Below are 24831 nucleotides of genomic sequence, written 5' to 3'. Positions count from 1 at the left end.
ATGTAATTTTTGGAAACAAGAGTCAGACCTCCTATGTATTGTCTTGGACAGATCTGCACATCTTTTTCTCATGAGAAAGGCAAGATGTGGAAGCAATTAAATATATACTCCTGTTTTTAATACAAATAAGAAAATTTTTATTAGAAATAAAAACTTAGGTATGGGTAAGTTTTTGTAGGGCACTGGATTTAGTCAAAGGAGCAAAGCATAAAGGGATAGTGTCAGGAGATGGAAACTTAAATATTCCTGACTGGTCAGCGAGCCCCGCCCCTACCCCTGCCCGCCACCCAAGCCCCACCCCTACTCTGCCCTTCAAGCGTAGACCCCGCCCTATCTCGGGCGGTCCGACCTAAACCCCGCCCAATCCCCGCCCCTCGGCTATAGGCCCGCCTCCAGTCCCACCCTCCTGGCCCTGTCGGACCCCACTCTGGAGTCTACTGTAACCCCTGTGGAAGGAAGTTAGAATTTCTCCTACGAGACTGAATGAGGAAGGGGTCAGGCATCCGCGGGTCCCTAAAACACGTCTGGCTTCGAGAGCCGAAGACCTGGGCACTTCTGTTCCCTGGCTGCCCAGAGACCGGAAGCGGAACTGCGCTGCGGCGGCGGACGTCTGCAGCCGTGCGGGATTGCGCGGCTCGCGAAGGTGGGAGTGTCTCCGGCCGGTCTGCAGGTGCTGCCGGGCCCTCGGGAGGGTGGGGCGGGGAGGACGGTCTGCCTGGCGCTGGGAGGGGCCGCAGGGCCAAGGACAGCCCAGACCTGGCCGGAGGTACTTGCTTCTCGCGGTGGTCCTAGGGTCTGGATGAGGCCCGCGCAGCTCGGGCCTCGCGGCCCCTTGGCCCTCAGCTCGCCCCCGTCTGCTCAGGGTCTGGCAGGCGGAATTGTCATTCTGTCGATAAGAAAAGCATCCCCGTAGTACAGTCCAGGTCTGGCTGCTCAGGAATGTGCTGACGCAGGCCCTATCCATCTCCTATTCTCCCAGATTTATAGGAAAAGTACATTAAGAGGACCCTTCCCTGCCTCCCTTATGCAAGATAACTATGTATTACTAATTCAAGTTTTACAAGACATTTAATATTGTCTACTTTGGGCAACTGTAAAGTTAGGTCTGGTGTACGTGTGCAAATTGTTTGAGTGACTTGTCAAATGTATTTAAAAATCGAAGGGATGAATTAGAGGATTTGTTTGCCTGCCCGCAGAGAGAGACACGACAAACTGGTTGTTCGTCAGAGCTCTTTATTGTTCATTCTCATTGTTCTTCATTCTTCTTTCTCCTTCTCCTTCTTTCACAAGGAAGTCATGGTCATTATATATGAATCATGAGCCAATCAGGTTACAGAGCATGTGGGGAGAGCATGATAACAATGTAATACAATAAGGGCAACAAGAGGGTACGCAGCGAGCATGAGTCACCTTGTCCAATCAGAGCAGTCCATTCTGGCACTGGCTTAGTGCCAGGGCAACTTCCTTAAGCAGTGTCAGCTGTTTGTTGCAAACCAGGTTGCCCCGGCTCAGTGCCAGTGTGGAAGTCCTTGATGTTGCAGTTGCAAACCAGGTTGCCCCGGCTCAGTGCCAGGTTCCGCACTGAAGTTCTTGATGTTGCAAACCAGGTTGCCCCGGCTCAGTGCCAGGTGCCACACTGAAGTCCTTGTCAGCTGTTTGTTGCAAACCAGGTTGCCCCGGCTCAGTGCCAGTGTGGAAGTTCTTGATGCTGCAAACCAGGCCATGGAAGTCCTTGATGTTGCAGTTGCAAACCAGGTTGCCCCGGCTCAGTGCCAGTGTGGAAGTTCTTGATATTGCAAACCAGGAGGCCCCGGCTCAGTGCCAGGCTAGGATGGGGTCCGCGGTACCCCGACATCTCCCCCTTTCTTTTATTTAAAAGAAAAGGCTTGAGACCGTGCCTGTCTTAGGTTGAGGGGTCCAGCACATGTCCTTACCCGTCATCAAAGACTGTAGAGCATGCTACAGCTTCTGTCTTAGGTTGGTACATGGCCACCTCCTTCATTACCCGTCGTTGACTACCGGTCTAGCTTATTTGCCATATATGGGGGGAGGTCTCTAGCCTCAATGGCAGTCAGGACCAGGAAGGATGATTTGATCTCTCTGTTGGGTGGCTCGTAATTGATAAATTAAGCAAATGAGATATAAAACACCTAAAATATTAGTCCTTGGGAGCCTAGGTTTGTCCATTGTTTTACAAAACCTAGAGCAGTAGAGAACCATTTGACCATTTTAGATACAGGTGCCACATTTACCCTGGTGGTATTGACTCTCATAATTTCAGCTCTTAGTTGAGAGGTTAAATTGTCAAACCCATATGACCAAGTACAAGTAAGATAGTGAGAAAGATTTCTAGACAACATAGCTGCATGGCTATCATTATAAAAAGTGATAGGGGCAACACAAACTGCTTTTAAAGAAAGAACACATCCCAGACCCATAAGTTCTTGTAATAAGTCCACTTGTTCTTGTAATAAGTCCACTCGTTGGTTAACCAGCAGAATTCCAGCTTTAAATGACCCTTTAGAGTCTCTTGAGTTTGCAGGGCAGTGGCTGTATTTTCAGCTAGGTTATTGAGTTCTTTTGCTGTGGGTATTGATGTAGCTAATGAAACTGCTGCTGCAGTCATGGCTGTTGTAGAGGCTGCAATGGCAGTGATCACAGCTGTTGTGATGTCAAAATCTCTTTTGTTTCTTGATAATAGTACTGGTAGTTCTGTATCTGTAACAGAGACTGGGACTGGTAGGAAGGTAGGAATATGCATTAAGACTGCTCGTGAGAACCTAGAAGCATTCCAACATTGAGAGAGAAGTTTGGAGAATAGCAGCTTGATAAATACCCTGCTTTAAAACTTGTATACTTGGAAAATATGAATACATTTAATATACAAGGAGTGACCATTTCACAATTACCTTGACACTTTAATCTTACTAAATTTAGTTTTTAAAGAAAAATTTAGACTCTGTAACATAGTACAATACTCTTAACAGTTGTTTAACCATAATTGTATAAACCCCAATTTTTAAGACTAATTGTTTTAAAGAATAAAACTTAATAGACACAAAGTTAAGAGTAAATTAGTGTTTCTAAGAAATCCTTGCCATTTTACCATGTCATTTTACCATATAGATTAAACTTTGGCTTATATCAGAACATCAGTATTTCACCTTAGGAAAAACCTTAAATAGCTTTAGCTATTTCTCATACATACAACCAACTTAGTTACACAGACTTGTTGAAACTTGCCCTTTACTTACACAGACTTTCTTAGCACCTATTTAGACCCTCATGTATTCCATCACATAGGCACTTTCTTACCCAGAAACATTTTCTTTTCCTTTTTATTAACTATATTTCCAAACCTAGAACCTTTTATTTTTTTTCCTATTTGTTGACCCCTTTTTGTTTACATTCTGAAACAACTCTTATGAAATTTCTGAATTTAGATAAATTACACCATTTTAACAAGATAAAATACTTTGTTGTTTATAGTACTCTAACTGAAACACAGTTGAAACCTTTAGAACCCTTTGTATATAGAATTGTACTTGTTAAGACAGAACTTTTAGTAACCTTGTTTTTAGTTTAGTGATGACACAAAGCAAGTTTAAACCCTTTTATTTACCAACCTATGAAAACACCAATAGTGTTTAAGTATGATACCCCATGGAATTTGAGGAGTTAAGAGTACTTGATGTTATTTAACAATGAGCATTTTAATTTTGCAAATTAATCAGATGTCTCTACAAACACATTTGAGTAATCCCATATATGTTAACTTAATTCACTTATTCTGTAAAAACCAAGAAAGCAGGCAGGTGTCCTGAACAGTATTTGCTTGTCTCTTTCCTGTTGAAGAAAAGTCCTAGAAACAATTGATATTAGACATTGTTTAACATCAACATTCATTAGTTTGACCACCTAGAGACTTGCAAGTTATTTTTAAAGACATTTCACTTTTATTAGTTTACTTAATTTAAATTGAACCTTTTTAAATCACGTGAATAAAAGTATTTGGATCCATTTTTAAATTTTAATTTTAGGAGCTCTCAGTTTTGATACAGACAAAACATGACATTAGACAGCACAACATAACACATAACACAAAATCAAAGGCCTTGTAACTTTATAGGTAAATCTCCATTGCAATGTAACAGATATTTAAAAACTTTAGTTGAATAAAAAATAGAACTGATCAAAAAAAAATCATTAACCTAGGTATGCAGGATCAAAATTATGAGCTCAAAAATACAGCATTAAAGAAAAACAAAACAAAACAAGAATCCTGGAAAATGAATTAGTTTTGTGTAGTAGCCCAGAAGTTTAAAACAGACACCCTTTTTCTTTCTTTTTTTCTTATCTTCAGGTTACCTCCCTTTCCCGCTGAGACTGCTGCAGCCTATATTCCAATGCAGGCTTCAGCAAGGCCAGGCGGGGGGGGGGAGGATCACCCAGGACTTTTTAACCCTTTTTCTTCCTGGTTGAGAAATCAGGTTAGGTTTGAATGCAGAAAATTACAAAACATTATTTCTTACTACTTTTGAGGAATGGAGCTGCTGAGATCTCTGCCTAGGGGGAGGACTGCTTCAAGGACACGGGTGTTCCCTCCCTAGGTGGCCATGGAGCTGCGTGGAAGGGATCAGGAGGGGGGGCCTTTTTCTGTCTCTTGTGATAGTTTCTCTTGATTTAATAAGCCCTTATCTAAAAACCAAGGGGCTTTGTCTTCTACAGTTTTTAAAAACTTCCTAGCTGAGGAAACCTTTAAAGGTGCTCCATTAGCCTTTAATAAAGCCTTTAATAATCCTTCCATGTGAAGGAAAGCAGCGGCTAAGCCTGCATTTGTTAATGGGCCACCTATTTCTCTACAAGCTTTCATCCATGCCTCTATGTCTTTGCTTTTAAATGGATTAATGGTATTTTTGCATTCTCTTGTACATTGTTCATATACTAATTGTTTAATTAAAGGCATAGCTACATCAGCATCCCCGAAGATCTTTCCTGCTGCATCTACCATTCTAGCCACGAAATCTGAAAAAGCTTCTGTGGGGCCTTGGACAATTTTTGTTAAGTTACCTCGCACTTCTCCTTTGTTAGGAAGTGCTTTCCAGGCAGCAATGCAGATCTTATTAATTTGTTCATAAACCTCTAATGGAAAGCCTGTTTGCTGATTGGCAAATCTACCCTGCCCCAGAAGCATATCTACATTCCATGCAGGATTGCCCGCTGCTGCATTCCTTCTAGCTGTGTCTAAACAAATCTCATGGCAGGTTGTTTTCCACATTAAATACTGTCCACCAGTCAAAGTAGCCCTAGCTAAATTCTCCCAATCTCTAGGGATCAAATTTAAAGATGAAATAGGTTCTACAAGTGACATGGTGAATGCAGCTTGAGGGCCATAAGTACCAGCTGCTTCTTTTAGTTGTTTAATAAATTTAAAATCCAATGGTTGGTGATACCTCTGATTTTGTGGGTTTTTAAACACAGGAAAACAAGAACTTGTATTGGGCTCACATTCCCTCCAGGATTGTATTGGGGGGTTCTCTGGGCAATTTAAATTATACTCAGGAAGTGGTGCTTTAGGTCCTGAGGGCTTTAACTGTGTATAGGGGCCATAAGGTGGCGGAATCAATCGTGTAAATGGGCCACTAGAGGATTTTTGCATGTTTTCTTCTAAGTTTTTAAGGGATGGATATAGTTTCCTACCACCAGGTGGCATCAATTGCATATCTTTGACCCTTCGTTCAAGTTCCTCATCTGATAGTTCCTCTTCTGACTCGCTTTGGTCAGATTTAAGGGGAGGAAAGGAACACAACGATCTTTGTTCTTTCACTTCCTCCAAAATGTTATTTCCTTCATTTAGAGGGGGTCGAAATTTCTCCTTTTGTGAGGTCAAACAACTTTTTACGAGAGCCCATATAGCCATAATGCCAGTGGGCAATGTTCCCTGTTGATTGGCTTTGTGTAAGTCTTCACCCAATTGTTCCCACTGTGGGGCATTTAATAACCCTTCATCCAAAAACCAAGGAGCTATAGTCTCTACTGTATGTAAGAATCTCCTCGCTGAGGAGGCCTTCAAAGGCATTCCATTTATTTTTAATAGAGCTCTTAGAGGCCCCTCCATGCGAACTCTGGACATTTCTGAACCCATGCTTTAGCTATAGTGGCCGCCTTCCGCGTGCCTACTTTCACTTTAATATTTTTAATGTGGACCATTTTTTGCTTAGTCCAGGGTGTAGCCGCCTTTTGCGTGCTACTTTCACTTTAACCGGACCGCATTTCGCGTGTCCCCGGACCACCTTCCGTGTGCCCTGATTGTCGCTTTACCGCGAACTTTAAGGCTGCCTTTACCACTCCTATTTTAATTTTTACAATAGACAAACTGGTTAACATTAATTTCTAAAACTTACTATTTATAAACAAACTGGTTAACATTAATTTTTAAAACTTATTATTTACAACAGACAAACTGGTTAACATTAATTTTTAAAACTTATTATTTACAACAGAAAAAACTGGTTAACATTAATTTTTAAAACTTACCTAGGTAGTTGCTGCTGGTTTGTTGTCTTCCAAGGGTCCCTCGTTCGTCCCTGGTTCGATTCCCGGGTTTCGGCACCACTTGTCGCGTTCCCTTCTGCCCGCAGAGAGAGACACGACAAACTGGTTGTTCATCAGAGCTCTTTATTGTCCTTCTTCTTCTTCTTGTTCTCCTTCCTCTTCTTTCTCCTTTTCCTCCTTCATTCTCTCCTCTTACAAGGAAGTCATGGTCATTATATATGAATCATGAGCCAATCAGGTTACAGAGCATGTGGGGAGAGCATGATAACAATGTAATACAATAAGGGCAACAAGAGGGTACGCAGCGAGCATGAGTCACCTTGTCCAATCAGAGCAGTCCATTCTGGCACTGGCTTAGTGCCGGGGCAACTTCCTTAAGCAGTGTCAGCTGTTTGTTGCAAACCAGGTTGCCCCGGCTCAGTGCCAGTGTGGAAGTCCTTGATGTTGCAGTTGCAAACCAGGTTGCCCCGGCTCAGTGCCAGGTTCCGCACTGAAGTTCTTGATGTTGCAAACCAGGTTGCCCCGGCTCAGTGCCAGGTGCCACACTGAAGTCCTTGTCAGCTGTTTGTTGCAAACCAGGTTGCCCCGGCTCAGTGCCAGTGTGGAAGTTCTTGATGCTGCAAACCAGGCCATGGAAGTCCTTGATGTTGCAGTTGCAAACCAGGTTGCCCCGGCTCAGTGCCAGTGTGGAAGTTCTTGATGTTGCAAACCAGGCCGCCCTGGCTCAGTGCCAGGCCACGATGGGGTCCGCGGTACCCCGACAGTGACTGACAATTTGTGGTGCCCTTAGCTTAATCTCCCTCTCTTTTTTAAAAATTTATTTTTATTGTAAACAAATGGGATACATCTTGTTTCTCTGTACATGAAGTAGAGGCATACCATTTGTGTAATCATACATTTACATAGGGTAATAGTTTTAGATTCATTCTGTTACTTTTTTCCTTCTCCCCATCCCTCCCATCAGCTTAATATCTCTTATCTTCTCTTCGTTTCTTCTTTTCTAGTCCTTCCCTTCCTGTTTCTCCTATTGGGGATTGGACCCCAGGGTGCACTTACTACCGAGCTACATCCCCAGCCCTTTTTTATTTTGACATTGAGACTCCCTAAGTTGCCATGACTGGACTCCAAATTGTGATCCTCCTGCCTCAGCCTCTGGAGTAGCTAGGATTACAGGTGTGGTTCACCAGGCTGGGATGTTCCTTCTTTCTTTTAAGTGAGTTTTTAATTTATGACTTTGCTTTGGCTATGGCCATCAGCTTTTTATTTTTCCTTTTTCCCCCCTTTTTCCTCACTGTGAGATGAATGTATCTTAAGGAAAGTTATTTCTCAGTATGTCACAAATGTTATTATAAAGGAAAAAGTAAGACTCTTCTTTTCAAGTGGGCACCAGTCCTTACCCCAAACTTGTGAACTATAAATCTTTAAAACATATGGGACTCCAGGAAAAGGATTAGTTCTGTTACCAGAAATTGAAACTGAGTTGGCCATAAGTGGGATGTCTTTCTTGATAATGGAAAGTAACTTCTATTGAGAAATGAAGAAAAATTAACCCACTGTGCCCAGATGAATCCAGGTTTTAAGGAGGGGAATGACCTGATTATGTTTGTGATTTAAACAAAACATTGGCTTTTGGGTTGAGTATGGAGTTTAGGATGGAGAAGAATGAATGCAGAGTTTATCTAGGTGCTTCAGTAACTTCAGAACTTACGGGATGGTAGAAAGGACTTGATGACTGTTAAATCAGAAAAGTTAAAATAATTGTGATATGTGTAGAAGGTAGGATTGAGAGAATTTGATGGACGATGTGTTTTGTGTGTCCCATGAGCAGGGCTCAGCAATCTGTGGCCCACAGGCAAAATCTAGTTCACTGCTGGCTTATACAAATCAAGTTTTATTGTAACCCATTTGTTTAATGTGCTGTCCATGGCTTTTTTTGTGCTCTAAGCATATAGTTAAGTCGATGTGACAGAGACCACATAGCTCATAAATCCTAAGACATTTGTGCTTAGACCTTTGCAAAAAGTTTGCAGACCCATAAACGTAGAATACTTAGTACACATCAAGCACTGTGCTGATGGCTGGATGTGGAGTCCTGAAAAGAGTGGGCACAGGTCTATCTATGCTTATCAGATAGCTGGAGAGAGACAGGCAAACTCACCTAAAGGAATAAATATGAAATTACAACTTGAAAGAGCAGGAAAGGAAAAGTAGAGGGTGTTAGAGGTAATTTGAAGGAATATAAGAAGAAACATGATTCCTTCATGAGGTTTGAGGAGCCAGTAGGAATCCCCAAGGACTGTTGTCTGAAAGGCCACACCGTGTTGCTTATTGGGATAAATTCCCTATAAGGATTTTTAGCTTGCTGCCTTGCTGGAGGTCCACAAAAATGGAATAACCTGGCTCAAGCCCTGCTTGGTACCCTGCCTGCACCCTCGCCTCCCTTTTTATTTTTATTTTGTTTAACATTAGTATCTCTTTTATTGCAGGGAGGACATCTACTGAGATCTTGAACCCTGGAGCTGATGTCATGGTGAGGAGATTGGGGGAATCTGGATGCTTGAGGTGGGGCTGATAACCGTGTATTCTGGGCTCTATTTTCTCCTCACCCCAACTGAGGGAGAAAGGGGAGAGGTAGTGTGGAGCGCCCTCATTCCTGCCCCAGAGGACCTGGGGACCTCTTTTTATGCATGACCTCTAGAAGGAACTGTTATGGGAGGAGAGCCCCTCACCCCCCAAGGCACTGTTTGCAGAGTGGGGACTCCTCCAGGACCATCCCTGCCATCCTTTGTGAGACTTACTGAGAATACATGTGGCTGTACACATTTAATTTAAATTAGTTAAGATTCAATGAAATAAAGACTGCATTTCTCAGTCACCTAGCTACATTCCTCAAGGGCTCTGCAGCTGCACATGCTTTTTTGGAAAGTACAGGCTGAACATTCCCATGATGACAGTGAGCACTAATGGACAGCACAGCTCTAGAGAATTTGGAGATAAGGAGGTCATGCAGTTTCTCAGATACAATGGAAGCCTATTTTAACAAATATAAAAGATTATTAAATGTTGGCAGTTGACCCTTGTATCTGGAGACCCCTCAGATCCTCTGCAGATCTGCGTCTGTGGTTTCAGTTACTCACAGTCATCGGAGAAAGGGTGATTACAGTACATCAGGAGATTTGGGGGAGGGCGTGGAAATAGGCCACATTTGCATAACTTTTACTATAGTAAATCGCTGTAATTTTTCTGTTACTGTTAATCTTTTGCTGTCCCTAATTTATAAATTAAACTGTATCATGGGTATGTACAAAAGAGAAAGAACTTGTTACATATAAGTTTGGTGTCGTCTGTGGCATTAGGCATCATTGGGGGTCTTGGGGTGTATCCCCTGTAGATTAGAGGGGTACTGTACTCTAAGTATTGGGAGGGATCCTAGGGACTTCACAGAAATTAAGATGTCAAACCCAAATTTGTGATGCTATAACTAAGAAGTCTAAGAAAAGTCTATGAAGTTGGGATGAACAAGTTCTGCCATCACTGGTCAGCTGAATTACGGAGAGAGCCAAATTTACACTTCAGGATTTGTGCAAATGTGAAAGGAAAGTAAACATTTCACCTTGGTGGGCCTTGTGGTCACTGCTGCAGATACTCAGTTCTGCCATAGTGGCATAGAAAGTCAGATGTGTTACAGATGGGTGTGTCTGGGTGCCAAAACAGTGTCCTCGTCATGCCTCCCAGAGTGATGGGAGGCCAGATTTTCTGCCTCCAGGTGTAGAGAGAGCTCCCTGTTGCATGTCCTTGCGTGGGGGTCTCACTTCCCTGTGATAATTAGTTGTCCTTTGCAGTGGTCGGGGGTGATCTCTGCTGACCCAGAACATGTGTGCTTTTTAAGGAGTCAGTCACCTTTGAGGATGTGGCCATGGGGCTCATGCAGGAGTGGGCATTGCTGGATGAGGTGCGGAGGGACCTGTGCAGACACCTGATACTGGACGACTGCCAGACCCTGACCTGCAGGGGTAAGGCCAGTATCTCGCTGTTCCTGCTGCACAGGTGCCAAATACTTCCTAAGTGTCTGCCCTGGGGACAAGCAGATGTGGTTTAGGCTTTGTGGGGTTTATTGTCTGCCGGCTTCCCTAGATTTACAAAGCTTCATTTGTTGCACTGGCTTCATTCTTTCTATAGCGAGGATGTCTGTGGGCCTCACTGAACTTGGCCCTGGAAAAGGGTTAAGAGAGTCTCTGCCTCTTGGGGCAGAGAGGAGGGGATTGTGATTTGGGTTAGTATTAGTCTGTTTTCTGTGCTGTTAGAAAACACTGAAGGCTGGATACTTTATAAAGAAGAGAGGTGTATTTAGCTCACATGTTTGGAGAACATACGTTCAAGATCTGGTGGCCCCATGGATTCAGCTTCTGGTGGATGACTCAGTGGTGGAAGTGCATGCAGATGCGATCACATGGTGAGACAGGAAACCACAGAGAATCAGGGCCAGGCTTGCTCTTTTTATAACAATTCACTCTTATGGGATGGGAGCTAATGGGGGTCCTGCGAGACTACACTAACCTTCTCTGAGAGCAGTGACCCCAGCAACCTACCTCCTCCTCCCAAGGAGGATTGTCTGTCCAGCGCCTCAACCTTTGTGGGGGTGGGGACACCCAGACCATAGCCAGACCTCTGCAGGGTGCTGATGAAAGAGCTTTGCTGAGTGCACTAACAGGTGGGCATGGTCACTCTGCTGCCCAGCATCCTTGTCCACTTCACCATCTGAAGCCCATGTTGCGCTGAGCCGGGGTGAATTTGTTGCCCTCTGCAAACCACCGGCCCTCAGCTCTGCACCTCTCTAGGCGCAGGGACTCCCCTGTGCAAGCCCCAGCTAGCCTTCCTGTTGGGGCCAAGAGCAGAGCCAAGGGCAGTGGAAGGAAGGTGCGTGGTGGTTCTACTTCTCCCTTTCTTAGCCACACTTGTTGTTCAGTTCCTCTTGAAATTTAACATTCACATGTGTGTTCTTTTCTTTTTTCTTCAAAACTGGAGATTGAACCTGGGACCTTGTGTGTGCCAGCAAGTGCTCTGCCACTGAGCTGTATCCCCAGTGCTATGTGTGTTCTTCAACTAGTTGCTTTTTACTTGTTTTTCTAATAACACCCCTTTTTTGGAATTATCAGTCTCAATCCTCATATAATCTCTAGCTAGGAAATCACCTTTCATTTCATCCTCAGATCTTTGACTGCTAAGTTCCTCACACAGACCTACTCATGGATGCCTTATTATTTTTTAGTATTCTTCCAAGTTTAGGCTCAGCATTAAAATAAAAAGCCTACAGATATATACACATGTGTGTCTGTGTCTGTCCCCCCACCTCTCTCCTCCTCTGACCCTCTTTATCTAAGGGTTCTGCATCTGTAAATTCAACCAACCATAAATAGAAAATATTTGGAAAAAATTGCCTCTGTACTTTGGACATATGGCACATATAGATACACATGCAGACTTTTTTCTTGTTATTACTTTCTAGGGTACAACTATTTACATTCTATTGGGTATTATTATCATTATTTTTGGTACCTGAGATTGAACCCAGGGCACTCAACCACTGAGCCACATTCCCAGCCTTTTTTGTATTTTATTTAGAGACAGGGTCTCATTGAGTTGCTTACTTAGGGCCTTGCTAAGTCACTGAGCCTGGCTTTAAACTTTTGATTCCCTGCCTCAACCTCCTGAGTGCTGGGTTTACGGGCATGTGCCACTGTGCCCAGCTCTGTTGGATACTATAAATTTTCTGGTGCTGACCTAAAATCTTTGGGAGGATGTGTGTAGGTTCTATGCAAATACTGTCTCATTTTGTACAAGGGTTTTTATTAACTTTGGATTTTGGTATCCAAGGTTGGACCTGGAACCAACCCTTTGTGGACATGGGTGTGTGTGTGTGTGTGTGTTCTATGTGTATGTGTGTTTGCTATATATGTATATATATAGATATAGATACGTAGGGTTGACTATACTTTTCCCTTTGTACCACCATTTCTTTCTGAAAGTAATTTTTGCTATTCATTTTAGACTGGGGATCTCAGTGCAGATGTAAAGAGTCAGCGTCTTTGCAGGGTACACTGGAAGACATATCACCCAGTGACATGCAGATGGTAAGATTTCTGGGATTATCCCTAGCTCCCTATTGCAGAAAAGTTGAAGAGTCTGTGAACTGGAAAACCAGCACCAGAACCAGGGAGACCTTTGGGGCAGGGGGATCTCCTCAAAGGGGAGCCATGTCAGAGGGGAGCTGTGACTTCTGAATTTGGGCAAATCCCAACTGTCTTCATTCTAGAAGTTTTTCCCAAGTACACATTTCCATCAGTGAGTCAGACATTGAGTGTGTAAAATGTGATTTACCTCTCTCTCTTTTTTAAAAATTTTCAATTTGTCCTGTTTAGTTACACATGACAGCAGAATGTGTTTTGATATATTGTACATACATGGTATGGCTTACTTCGCAACAATGATCAGAAAAACGTTGCCTGGTGTAGAAGCCCCATGAAAACCACGAATAGGAGAAAGCTCTGCCGTAGAGCAGACAGCATACTAGACTGAGGGAACTCGAGCTCTCTAAGCAAGGCCTGCCTGGAAGGTGCTGAAAATGTGCTCACTGCAGGGAGCATCGCTGGGTCCTGGCTGGGCTGCTGGGGAGCCCTTCGCTGTCACTCACCTCTTGCTGGGAGCAACCTCCACCTAGAGAGAAGGAGATCAATGAGCTTAACCAGGGCAGCAGGGACTCTGGGCAACATGTAATCTGGGTCTGATGAGAGAACAGGCAAAGGAGAGGCCACTTTGATTTTAAAGAATGTGGGCAGGTAGTTGGGGATCCTTCAGAATCCTTCCTGGAAGGTGCCCTTAGAACTGGCCTTCACGTTACTGTGCATGGAAGAATGCAGAGTCCCCTGGGTCCCCACTTGGGCTCTGAGTCCCTTCTTCCTCACATGACAGGGATTCCCATTTTTGGGAGTTGGCAAGAGTTGGGGTTGGGTTTGGCTAGACTGAGCCCCAGAGCCTGGTCTCACTCCTCAGTAGTGTGCACTGCCTGTAGGACGCAAGGGGCTTCTGCTGCATCAGAGCCTCAACCCAAGCTGGGCCCACTTGTTCCAGAGCCAGTGAGGTCCCTGGGATTCCTCAATCTGCACCTTGTCCCTTGGTCATGGGTCAGTGTCTTCATCAGAGTGCCAGAGATGTCCAGCCCTGTGGACAGGGTGGAATGGCCTGCGTTGTAGAGAACCATGCGTTCTTCCTTTGATGGGGAACCATCCAGAGCACAGAGAAGCCTCCACCCTGGGCAGCCTGGTGTGGACTGCAGAACAGCTAAAACTTTTGTCCCTGCCGGGCCGTGACAGGTCCTGGGTAGTTGAGACCCTTCCCTCCCTGCATCCTGTTTTTCTCTGGTTTTTACTCTTATTTTGATTGAGAACATCCTCCAGTGGCTGCTTGGGAAAGGGTACATGGTTTTGAAAACTTGAGACCCCAGAATGTTTTATTTGAGCTGCTGGGTTGAAGGGCCTCACTTGACGTGTCGTTGCAGTAAGCCCCATTACAGAGCATTCTCGTGTCCTTAAAGAGTCCTCAGTTAGTGCTTGCTGGATGAAGAAATGCATGGACAGGTGCTGGGGAAGACATCTGAGGCTCCATCACCACCTTGTCTGTGGATCAGCTGATGGACCATGTGAGCGAAGGGGAGAATGAACCGTGACACCTGGGGATCCCCTCTAGTTTCTGTGGATTTTTTCCTTTGAGTACAGAGTTCTAGCACCTTCCAGGGATCTCTCTGCTGGCCCATCCCAGCAGGATCCTTCGTAGTGTGGGATGGGAGGGCTTCTGCTGCTTCAGAGTCCCAGGAAACAGGCCATCTTAGGGTGTTCTGAGAGGGCAGAGGAGTTCTGCCCAGGGACACGTGCTTAGAGAAGCTGAGCAGTGCATTCCTGGGGACGTGCAGTCTGTAAGTGGCAGGGCTGGCTTTGGAGCTGGGAGTGGAGTGTAGGCCTAACTGCAGAGACTGCAGCCTTCACCAGAAACTGTACAGCCTGAGGGTCACACAGCTGCTGCTGGGCTGAGGGTCCCGATGTTTCGACTGGCCCTTCTGGGCTCTTCAGTGTACCACTGAGCCTCATCCCAGTCAGCTGGCAGCTCTGTGGCCACTGTCTCCTGGGGAAGAGGGCTTCTGGCCAGGGACAGAGTTCTGGGGAAGGGGTGAGCCGCTGGACCCTGGGCTCTGCCGGTTTTGGTCTGTCCTATCTTTCTGTGGCCTTTCCTTCTACCCCCACCCCTACTCTTTCCAAGATCTTGGAACCTATAGGAATGTGTAGGTTCCATGATCTGAGGTTGGGCAAAGAGTGTCCAGGCTGTGAAGACCACTTGGCTCAGGTCCCTGCGTTTCCTTACTGAAGTAGGGAGAGCGTAGGAGAGGGACACTTTAAGCTGCACCCTGAGCACTGCCCTGGGCAGAAGGTCTTCCCCCACTTGCCCCTCCCCGTCACTTCTCTTCAGGCACGTGCTGCAAGGGCCTCCCACCTCCCAGCTGCCGCCACGTCCTGCCAGCTTTACTTCCACCGTATAACCCACCTCCAGGGCTCCTCCCATCCCCACTGCTGTCAGTCTACCTAGGGCCACCATCAGTTCTACACTGAGGGACTGCTCCCAACAGGTTCCTAGACCCTATCTTGGACACTGAGACCAGAGGGATCCCTTAAAAATGCAAGTTAGGCTAGACATCTTTCTTGAGGGAGCAGCTGCCAGTAAAGAAGCATTCAAATCCTCTCCCACACGTTCTCTTTTGCTAAAACCAATACTTGAGGCTGGGTACTCTGTTAAAAAAGGGGTTTATATAGCTCACAGTTGAAATGACTGAAAGTCCAAAATTGGGTGGTCCTATCTGTTTGGCCGCTGGTGAGGGCCTTATGGTAGATCGTGTCATGGGGGAGTGTGCGCAAGAGGGAGAGATCACATGATAAAACAGAAAACCAGAGAGAGGTTCGTGGTCACACTTGCTCTTTTATGACAGTCCATTCTCTTAGGAGCTTACTGGGGACCCAGGAGAACTACATTACTCGCTTCCAAAGGCAACGCCCCGACAACCTGATTGCTTGCACTAAGTCCAACCTCTTAAAGGTCCCACTGCCTCCCGACAGCACCACGCCAAACACTGAGCTTCCAACACATGCACCTTTGGGGGTAAACTGCACTCAGACCACAGCACCCATGACAGGTCTTCCTTCTGGGAACAACCTACTAACTGCCCCTCGTCCACTGGTGTCCCCTCTGTACCTGCTCTCTGTCCCTCAACCTGCTGGCCATTCCCTGGAAAGTTCCCTGGAGCCCCTTTAGTTCCACTGTTTTCCTCACTGCAGGAAGCGTCTCAGAGGCTGCCTCTCTGATGGGGCACCCCTCTCCATCTCATGTTGGCATCGGCATCCTATCCCAGTGCTTAGCTCAGTGTCTGGGATTAGGTGAATCCTGACAGGGTAAAGCACTGTGTCCCTCTCTCGTCATACATTCCCCATGGCAGGCCCAACCACAGAAGCTCAGTTAGGGTGAACAGGTGTGAGCAGTTCCCCCTGGCTGTGTGACTAATCTGTGACCTGTCCCTCTGTCCAGGGACTGAAGGTGGCCTTGCAGATTCAGAGGGTGGTGACGCCGGTGCCCACGCTGGGTCTCCCCATCCCATGGGTGGCCAGGGCTTCTGGTGAGTGAGTGATGTACAGCACGTGTGGCCGCAGGGCCTCAGTGTTCTGTGTTTTGTCCAGACTTGTGACCCATCCCATCTTCATTTCCTGACTGTGGGCACTGCCGAGACACCAGAGGAGAGGCAGTACAGCTGCCCCCATTATTTGACTGTTCAAGGGGAAAGGTACTTTCTGAGATTGTGGGCTGGGACCCTTTCTTTTTTTTCTGTTAAGAGATAACAGGACCATTATTATGCGAGGTCATGCATGTGTTAATTATCTTGAGTTAGCCAGTCCACAATACGTGTGCATGTTTCAAAACATCAATACACCAGGAACACATATAATTTCTATTTCTCAGTTAAACAAATAAAAAAAACTAAAAGAGAGGGCTCAGATTTGTGAAGCATTGAATTATTTTTTATAACTTAAAAAGTTACATTTTATTTCTGTGTAAGCAATTTATCAAGGGTACTTTGAACACCATTAAGTTCTTGACTATACGACGATGCTAATTTTGAAAATTATGATGAATTTTTAAATGAAGACCTATGTTTTAATGACTTGAGCTTTTAAAAATGAGATTAAAAGCCACATCTTCTGAGAAATGAATAAAGAAAATTAATTCAAGTAGATAAATAACATTTTAGCAGTAATAGCAAGGTATTGGTTTCTTTCCATCGGCCTTCCAGTGAGAAAAATAAACTGTTACCAATATCATCCAGTCTTGTGTTTGGACAGGTTGCAATTCTGTGTTGCTCTTCAGTTTATCTGTGGTTAAGTCTTTTGGGCTGGGCTCCACCTCCTCCCCTTCCTCCCTCTCTCCTGCTTTCCTCCCTCCCTTCCTGGTTCTGGGGTGGAACCAGGGTTTCAAAGCACCCTACCACTGAAGGACACCCCATCCTCCTTGTGACTTCTTTACAGGCCTGACTGTGGTCCTGTGGTGAGGTGGGAGCTGGGAAATGACTACAAAGAAAACACTGGCCCTTCACCCACAGAGCTCACAGTCTGGACGAGCCGAGGGGTTTTCAGTGAAGACCAGGATACAGTGGAAGCACATGCCACAAGGACTTCATTTTGGGCACAGGAAGGAATTCTGGGAAAGACAGATATTTAAACTTAAACCAGGGCTGGGGGTGGTGGTGTACACCTGCAGCTGCAGCTACTGGGGCAGGTAGGAGGGCTGCCTGTGTCCTGAAGTTCGAGGCCAGCCAGAGAAACAGTGAGACCTCATCTCCCTCCAGAGTAATATAAAATAAACATAATAAAATCAGGTAAATAGAATCTTAGACAGGGGTTTCTCAACCACAGTCCTCCTGCTTTCAGTCCTACAAATTACCTTTGCATGATCCCAACATCCCTGGAGTTTTAACCCATTCCAGCATCAACGCCAGTGCAAAATCTCATCTAAGTATCAGCTCAAAAAAGTCCCACATCTCTTCAGCTAAATCCTCTAAATCAGGTATGAATGGAAGTCGAGGTGTGGTCCACGCCATCTGGACTTGTGAAACCGAAGACACATTGTCTGCTCCCCAGGTACAGTGCTGGAGCAGGCACAGGTGACTTCCTGCCCAGAGGTGGCAAACCGAGGAACAATGGGGTCATGGCTTCTGGCCAAATTCAAAGCCCCGCAGGGCAAATTCTGGGATTTCCAGGCCTGAGGATAGTCCCCTGTGGCTCAAGGCTCTGTCCTCCGGAATTCATTTCACTTATGTTCCCTCAGATAAGTGGGGAGGGTCGAGCCACTGGTTGGGTACACAGCCTGGGTAGTAGTGAGCCTGGCGATAGGACCAGCGTCCAGAGGATGGACGAGACTGCCCACTGAGGCGCAGCACCGAGGGAGCTGGGAGGAATCTTTGACTGGGGTGCCACCAGCCTGATGGAGGAGACCGTGAAGGAGGCTGGGGTGTGGTCGCCAGAGCCCTGGAGAGGGGCTCCAGAAGGGTGGGATGGCCGAGCCCCACCGAGGAGCAGGCCGCCTGCCATCCTCGCTCAGTCAGTCCTTGGGGTCGGGGAGGTGAAGGAGTGGGTGCGGGGGTGTGATAGCCCACCACAGGGAGTGAAAATGAGAAGCAGCCAGCAGGAAAGCGGGGTGTTGTGGCTCCGACTATGTCCCCCCGAAAGAAGATACATTGGAGTCCTGGCCTCCAGCAGCTGGGCATGTGACCTCATTTGGAAACAGGGCCTTTGCAGATGTGATCAGATGAGGTCATGAGGGTGGGCCCAATGCAATGTGACCAGCTTCCTAAGGAGGGAGAGATACCAAGTGAGGGCACAGGGAGAAGGCGTGCGAGGCTGAGGCGGCCACCAGAGGGCGCTCTGCAGGCCAGGGAGTGCCAAGGTGCGCAGAGCCACCAGAGGGGGAAGAGGCAAGGATTCCACCAGAACCTCAGGGGACTGGCCCTGCTGCCACCCTGATCTTGGACTCAGGCTTCCAGAACTGTGAGAGAAGACATTCTGTAGCTTGAAGCCACTCAATTTGTGGTACTTTGTAACTGTAATGACAGCCCATGACACTAACACAGGGGTTGGATGAGGCACAGGTTTACATACTCAGGAGAAGCTCCCATCAGGAGGGAGAGGCCCAGGGAGCTGTCTGCTCTCCATTACTGGCCAGAGGGAGGGCTGGTATCTGCATGAAGCTGGGTAGGAAGGGCGTGCTCCTCTCGGCCAGAGTCGCAGGGAGCTAGTGATTGATCTGTCCCCTGCTTCGGCTGTCCTGGGCAGGATTAGCCCCACAGAGCAGAGGATGACATAGGGACGTGACCAGGCACTGACCCTCATGCCTCGGCTCTTCTCCCCCAGCTCTGCGTGCTCAGGACCCTGCCTGGCTCCAAGAAGAGCAGGAAGCCACAGCTCCTGGGTTGCTGACCACCTGTTCCCAGGTAAGTGAGAAATCCTCACTCCAAAAGACAACTTCTGTGCTGGAGAACAGCTTGCCCCCTTCGAGTGACCTCCTGGACCTTCTCCACCTGCAGCACCAGGAGCCAGGCCTTTGCCCTGGTCAGGGGCAGCCCAGGAAACAATTCCCCATCCTCATTCAGACCCTCCGCAGCCTGCTGAGCACCAGGAGGGAAAACAAAGCCAGAGCTGTCCTTGCTTCATGGGCTTTGTGGTCTCGGGGGACGTGGGTTCAGTCGTTTACTAGGTACTTCTCTCTTGTCTGCAACATGCTCAGGTCTGCTGGGCCCCGGAGCTGGCAGAGGGTAAATCTCAAGGCTTCTTGGCTGGTCATGGAGAGATGGGTCCTTTCATGAGGTAGAGGTCTTTTACCAAGGGACATAACCTCATGTTACTGCTAGTTAGGGAGTGGCGGGTAGATATAGAAGAGTTTTAATTTTCTCTTTTGCATTTGGTGCTGGGGCTAGAACCCCTGGCCTTGTGCATGCCAAACATGTGGGCTGCCCCTGAGCTGCACTGTAGCCCCTAAGAGTTCTGATTTTGAGGCCTGAGCTGAGGGGCAGCTGGAGATCTCAGAACCCCATCTGAAAATCCCATCTGAAGACCCCATGCTGAAGTCTTCCTCTCCCTGCCAGCTCCACCATCCTGTTGAGACTGGGTGGGAGAGAGGGATGTCCCTGGCTGAGCTGGAATGGGTGTGTGTTTTAGGAACCAGTCTCCTTCGCGGATGTGGCGGTGGTATTCACCCCAGAAGAATGGGTGTTTCTGGACTCTGCTCAGAGAAGCCTGTACAGAGATGTGATGCTGGAGAACTATAGGAACCTGGCCTTCGTGGGTAAGCTGGCCTTGCTGCCTTCTCACGCAGCTACCATGGGTTTGAGAAACGGGGTTTGGGAGATCAAGAGGCAAACAGGCCAGGCTGTCCCCATGCTGCTTACAGCGGCCTCCTCATGGAAGTGAATGTCTGGTCTCTGCTTTGTCTCTCCGTGATGTCTCTGAGCCATGCCCTAGGTTTTGGGGACCAAGGAGTCCCAGTGTCCTCTGCGTCCCAGTGGGGAGGCTTGACTTTGATTCCTTAGTGAAAGAGCTTTGCTGTGTCCATCAGGATTCAGGCATGCTTCTTTGCTGTGTCCATCTCTAGAAGCTTAAAGACTTTGGATCATCAGTCCTGGGGTCATGGCAGGGTGTGGTCACCCACACTGTGCATCTTTTTTCCCACAAGCAGGAGATCAACTATGCAAACCCAGTACGTTGTCCCACTGGGAGCAAAGAGAGGAGCTGTGGAGCACTGGGAGAGGAGTCTTCCCAGAGACCTGTTTAGGTGAGTCCAGGCAGACCCCGTGAGCAGCTGTGGGAGGAAAAGGGACGTGAGACTTGGAAATTGTCAGCGGGGAGGCCTTCTCAGTGCCCTTGAGTGGGAGGGCTGTTTGGTTGAGCTCCTTCAGCAAGTCAACCTTTCCTTTCTATCTTTAATGCTTTCCTCTGCTTTCAAAGGACTGTCTGTCCCGCCTCCTTCGTGTTTACTCTTTCAAGCATGTGTTTCACCAGTACCTCCCCACTGTACATTCTTGCTGATGTTTCCCTTTGACCTCAGGCCCGGTCTTCGTGGAGTCCTTTCTCAGCAGATCGTCTGTGAGTCTGACCTGTTCCTGTGATTACATAGCTACACATAGTCAAATGCCATCCATAGTTTTGCTTTGCTCTCTGATACGTTCTTCCTCCTTGCAATATTCTTCCTATGTTTAGGATCAGTATTTGAAAAAATCCATACTTGCCTTGCTTACTCTTTACAAATTTTTTAAATAACTTATTTATTTACTTATTTATACATGGTGCTGAGAATCAGACCCAGTGCCTCACACGTGCTAGGCAAGCGCTCCACCACTGAGCCACAACCTCAGCCTGCCTTCCTTACTCTTTTTGGTCGTCTTGATCCCACAGTTTCTTTCTCTGGGCCTTTAATTCTTTTATTCCCTAATTCATTTCAGGACCTCACCTTCAACCCCAAGAATCAATTCCTAGCCAAGATATTTTTGTGGGCATTCCATCCATTGGCACAAATCAGGTAAGATTTACAGGGATTACTCGTGGACCTCTGTGGTAGACAAGCGGGGGTTGGGTAGGGTAGAAAAGCAGCCTGAGAGCCAAGAGAGACTGTAGTTCATTTTTTGAAGTCAGTGAATGTCATGAGTTGGGGGGAAACTCTAGATTAGATTAGGACTTGTGTCTTGGGACTGGGGTGTAGCCCAGTGGTAGCGCATGTGCTTAGCATTTGAGAGACCCCGGTACTGGAGAAAACCCTTGTGTCTTCACAGAGTTCCCATCCGCAATCATTTTCACAGATTGGTTGCAGGTATTGAGTATTTGAAACTTAAATTTCATTTAGACAATTCTGAAAAGCTCTGATCTAAGAAACCCCAGGAAAGTAATGAAAAGAGCGCTGGTGGTGGAGGAGTGTCCACCCTGTTCCACTCGGGGACTGAGTGGATACACTGCACTCAGTTTACACGGGGAAGACCACCTCTGAATGCAATAGAGCCCTTGGCCTTCACGTTTTCCTCAATCAGCAGGAGCAGCCGCAGCCTGGAGAAAAGCGACGTGAGTACGGGGAGCCGGGGAAGCCCTTTAGTACTGCCGAGCCACTGCTTCAGTACCACACAGCTGCTGCGGGCGAGGCGCCCTACCCACGGCAAGAGGGCAGGCAGTCCTTCCTCCAGACCACTCACCTGATCACGCCTGGAAAAGTCCGCGGCGTGGATAAAACGTACGCATGCAGCCAGTGTGAAAAGTCCTTCCGATACAGCTCTGACCTCCTCAGGCACGAGAAGACTCACACCGCAGAGAAGTTCTTCGAGTGCCAAGAATGTGGACAGGCCTTCAAGTATTCCTCGAATCTGCGGAGACACCTGCGAACTCACACTGGAGAGAAACCCTTTGAGTGCGTTCAGTGTGGGAAAACCTTCACCCGGAACTTCAACCTGATTCTGCACCAGAGAAACCACACGGGAGAGAAGCCCTATGCGTGCAAGGACTGCGGGAAAGCCTTCAATCAGCCGTCCTCTCTGCGCAGCCACGTGAGGACCCACACTGGAGAGAAGCCCTTCGAGTGCAGCCAGTGCGGGAAAGCCTTCAGGGAGCACTCGTCGCTGAAGACGCACCTGCGGACCCACACCAGAGAGAAGCCCTACGCGTGCAGCCAGTGCGGGAAGCCCTTCCGGACCAGCACGCATCTGAACGTGCACAAGAGAATCCACACGGGGGAGAAGCTGTACGAGTGTGGGACATGTGGTCAGGTCTTGAGTCGCCTGTCCACCCTGAAGAGTCACATGCGGACTCACACGGGAGAGAAGCCCTACGCGTGCCAGGAGTGCGGGCGAGCTTTTAGCGAGCCCTCGTCCCTCAGGAAGCACGCGAGGACGCACACGGGCAAGAAGCCCTACGCGTGCCAGGAGTGCGGGCGAGCCTTCGGCCAGTCCTCACACCTCATCGTCCACGTGAGGACCCACTCTTCGGGGAGACCCTATCCGTGCAACCAGTGTGAGAAAGCCTTCAGGCACAGCTCGTCGCTTGCCGTGCACAGGAGGACCCACACGGGCAGAGAGAGCGTCCGGAATGGCGGCTTGCCTCCGTCAGGGCCTCAGCCCTACGGGGCCTTGTCAGCTAGCTCTGGGTTTGTAAAAGGGTAGACATTTGGGCCGCCAGTGCTTCTTACACTCGTTAGCCTGTGTCTCATCTTGCCATGTCCGGCAGGTGAAACCAGCCCTGGCCTATTTATTCTTGTTACACAAAAAGAATGAATTTCTACTGTACAAGACATTGTTGAGGACACAATAGGACAGAATGGGGGTGGGTTTATTTATTTTACCACAAACCCCTAGGGGATACATTTGTTATGTCAGTTTATGCAAACACTTCATGGGTGGTAGAAGGCAGTGTACCATGTTCTACGTAAGTCCCCTGGATCTAGCACGTTATTTGTGTAAATACACATTTATAAATACTGATTTCTGATCTGTCATCTACTGAGAGGGATATGTCATACTCTCCCACCATGGAGGTAGAGTGCTGAACAATCCTTGTACTTCTGTCAGGTTTTAAGTGTATGTGTATATTTTGAAGCAATGGAATTAAACAGAAGGCTTTTGACATTTTGTGCACTTCCAGTGAATCGTTACTTTTATAAACTGACCATGTCCAGGAGTGGTGGCTGTTGAGCCCTGCACCCCATGAGGGCTTGCTGTTACAGACTGCAGCCTCTCTGGGGGATCTGCATCTCTAGTCTTCTCAAGGACACCTAGAGGTGGGTACTGCGTTCACCCCATTAAACGAGGAAGCAGGGCTCAGTGGGCTGCGGGGAGTACTGAGGCCACCAGGCGAGGGGTGGGGAGTGGCTCTCTCCACAGTGCTCCGAGTGGCTGGTTTCCACTGAACCTCTTCTCACTGTGCTGTTTCGTTTTAAAATACCGTGTTTGAGGGATGGTTTACACCAGAGTTCATAAATCTTAGTGCGTACCTTGATGGGTTTACCTGTGTCTACACGACTACTACCCCATCAAAATATAAATGCTTCATCGTGCAGAGGTTCCCTGGGACACGCCCCCCATCAGTAAGCCCTGTCCCCAGAGGTCACCACTGCTTCTGCCACATGAGTTCTCTTTTTCTGTTCATGGAAATGGAACCCACGCAGCCCTCTTCACTTCCACTTAGCATAACATAACGTCAGTGAGGTTCATCCACGTTGCATGACAACACGTGGCCAGTGTTGACAGCGCGCTGTTAGCTGCTCTGATTCTCCTCGGGCCATGCAGGTGTGAACTCCCTCGGCGTCCCCGCCTTCACGTGGTGTCCACCTCCGTGGCTGCCTCCACTGCCCATGCAGGCTGTTTCTGCTCCACTCTGCACATAGCTGTGCTCATCATTTGAGGAATGTTTCCCCCAAGCTAGCAGCACAAATTTGATGTATCCAAAACCTCCCTAATCTCTCTCTTCCTCATCAGGCTGATGATACCAAGATAAGAATAACCAAGACATTTTCAGGATTTGCAAGAGCATCATGAGCAACAGAGTGCCAGCCACGGGGTTGGGCAGCTTCTCACTCCAGGCCATTGGAGAGCTGCCTAGAAGTCTGATCATCCATCATTTCCTAACCGAACTCCCCTTCTTTCCTCTTTGCCTAAAGATTAAAAGGAGCTTAAGCTTCTGCTCAGTTAAGGTAGTCTTAGGCTGCTCGTCCACCATCAGCTCAGTTTTGCTGACTTAATAAATGATTCTTCCTCACCCCAACAACTGCCCTTGATTCACTGGGCTCTTTTCAAATGGGGAGTCAACAGACTTTTGTTTGATGGCAGATGTAAGATTTCCATGTTTTATGTCATTTTCATTGGTTACTGTAACAGTATAATTAAAGAGTTCCAAAGAAACAACTCTGACATATTTATGCCTAACCTGCCTGCGTATTTCCCAACTTCTTTCTTATCCAGTGCTTTGTGATGTGGTGTGCAGAGGCATCATGATTGCTGAGACAGCACCGGCTTTCTCCTATTGCAGAATTGATCTATCCCATTGCCTAAAGTCTTTAAAAAATGCCAAAAGCAAAAATGCAGAAAATAAAATTTGTTCTAAAGTTCACTACCCAGAGACAAACATTCAGCATATGCAAAAATATGTATCTGCATTTTATTTA

General features: G+C 47.2%; 1 protein-coding gene and 1 pseudogene across 7 annotated transcripts; one reads left to right on the top strand and one right to left on the bottom strand.

The window, feature by feature from the left end:
- The window catches only part of LOC124968169 (olfactory receptor 7A10-like), a 96441-nt pseudogene that overhangs the window by 37689 nt on the left and 33921 nt on the right, over positions 1-24831 (bottom strand).
- LOC124968442 (zinc finger protein 333-like) lies at positions 641-24743 on the top strand. 7 transcript variants are annotated; one of them, XR_007105725.1, is made up of 11 exons: positions 7662-7728; positions 9042-9085; positions 10445-10568; positions 12604-12686; positions 16180-16267; positions 19053-19132; positions 19857-19983; positions 20371-20469; positions 21137-21213; positions 21716-23448; positions 24146-24743. XR_007105725.1 is itself a non-coding variant. In XM_047530903.1 (10 exons), the coding sequence occupies exons 2-10, from the start codon at positions 9083-9085 to the stop codon at positions 22832-22834; spliced, it is 1794 nt and encodes a 597-aa protein (XP_047386859.1). In that variant the 5' UTR covers positions 7662-7728; positions 9042-9082; the 3' UTR covers positions 22835-24139. The 7 variants fall into 7 exon arrangements, 6 of the variants coding, with proteins under 6 accessions (XP_047386860.1, XP_047386859.1, XP_047386857.1 ...); XM_047530903.1 differs by lacking the exon at positions 24146-24743 and having other exon boundaries at positions 20374-20469; positions 21719-24139; XM_047530901.1 differs by lacking the exon at positions 24146-24743 and having other exon boundaries at positions 20374-20469; positions 21716-24139.

The sequence above is a fragment of the Sciurus carolinensis genome, chromosome 17 (genome assembly GCF_902686445.1).
Source record: "Sciurus carolinensis chromosome 17, mSciCar1.2, whole genome shotgun sequence".
Classification (NCBI taxonomy): domain Eukaryota; kingdom Metazoa; phylum Chordata; class Mammalia; order Rodentia; family Sciuridae; genus Sciurus; species Sciurus carolinensis.
Note: the sequence above shows the minus strand (reverse complement) of the source record. Positions and strands in the feature narration are given on the sequence as shown.

What these genes read in the sequence shown, in the direction of transcription:
- LOC124968442 (XM_047530900.1), top strand. An exon ending in TGCTGACCACCTGTTCCCAG is followed by an intron (nt 19,133 to 19,856) that starts GTAAGTGAGAAA and finishes TGTGTGTTTTAG; the next exon opens with GAACCAGTCTCCTTCGCGGA. An exon ending in CTTCCCAGAGACCTGTTTAG is followed by an intron (nt 20,470 to 21,136) that starts GTGAGTCCAGGC and finishes AATTCATTTCAG; the next exon opens with GACCTCACCTTCAACCCCAA.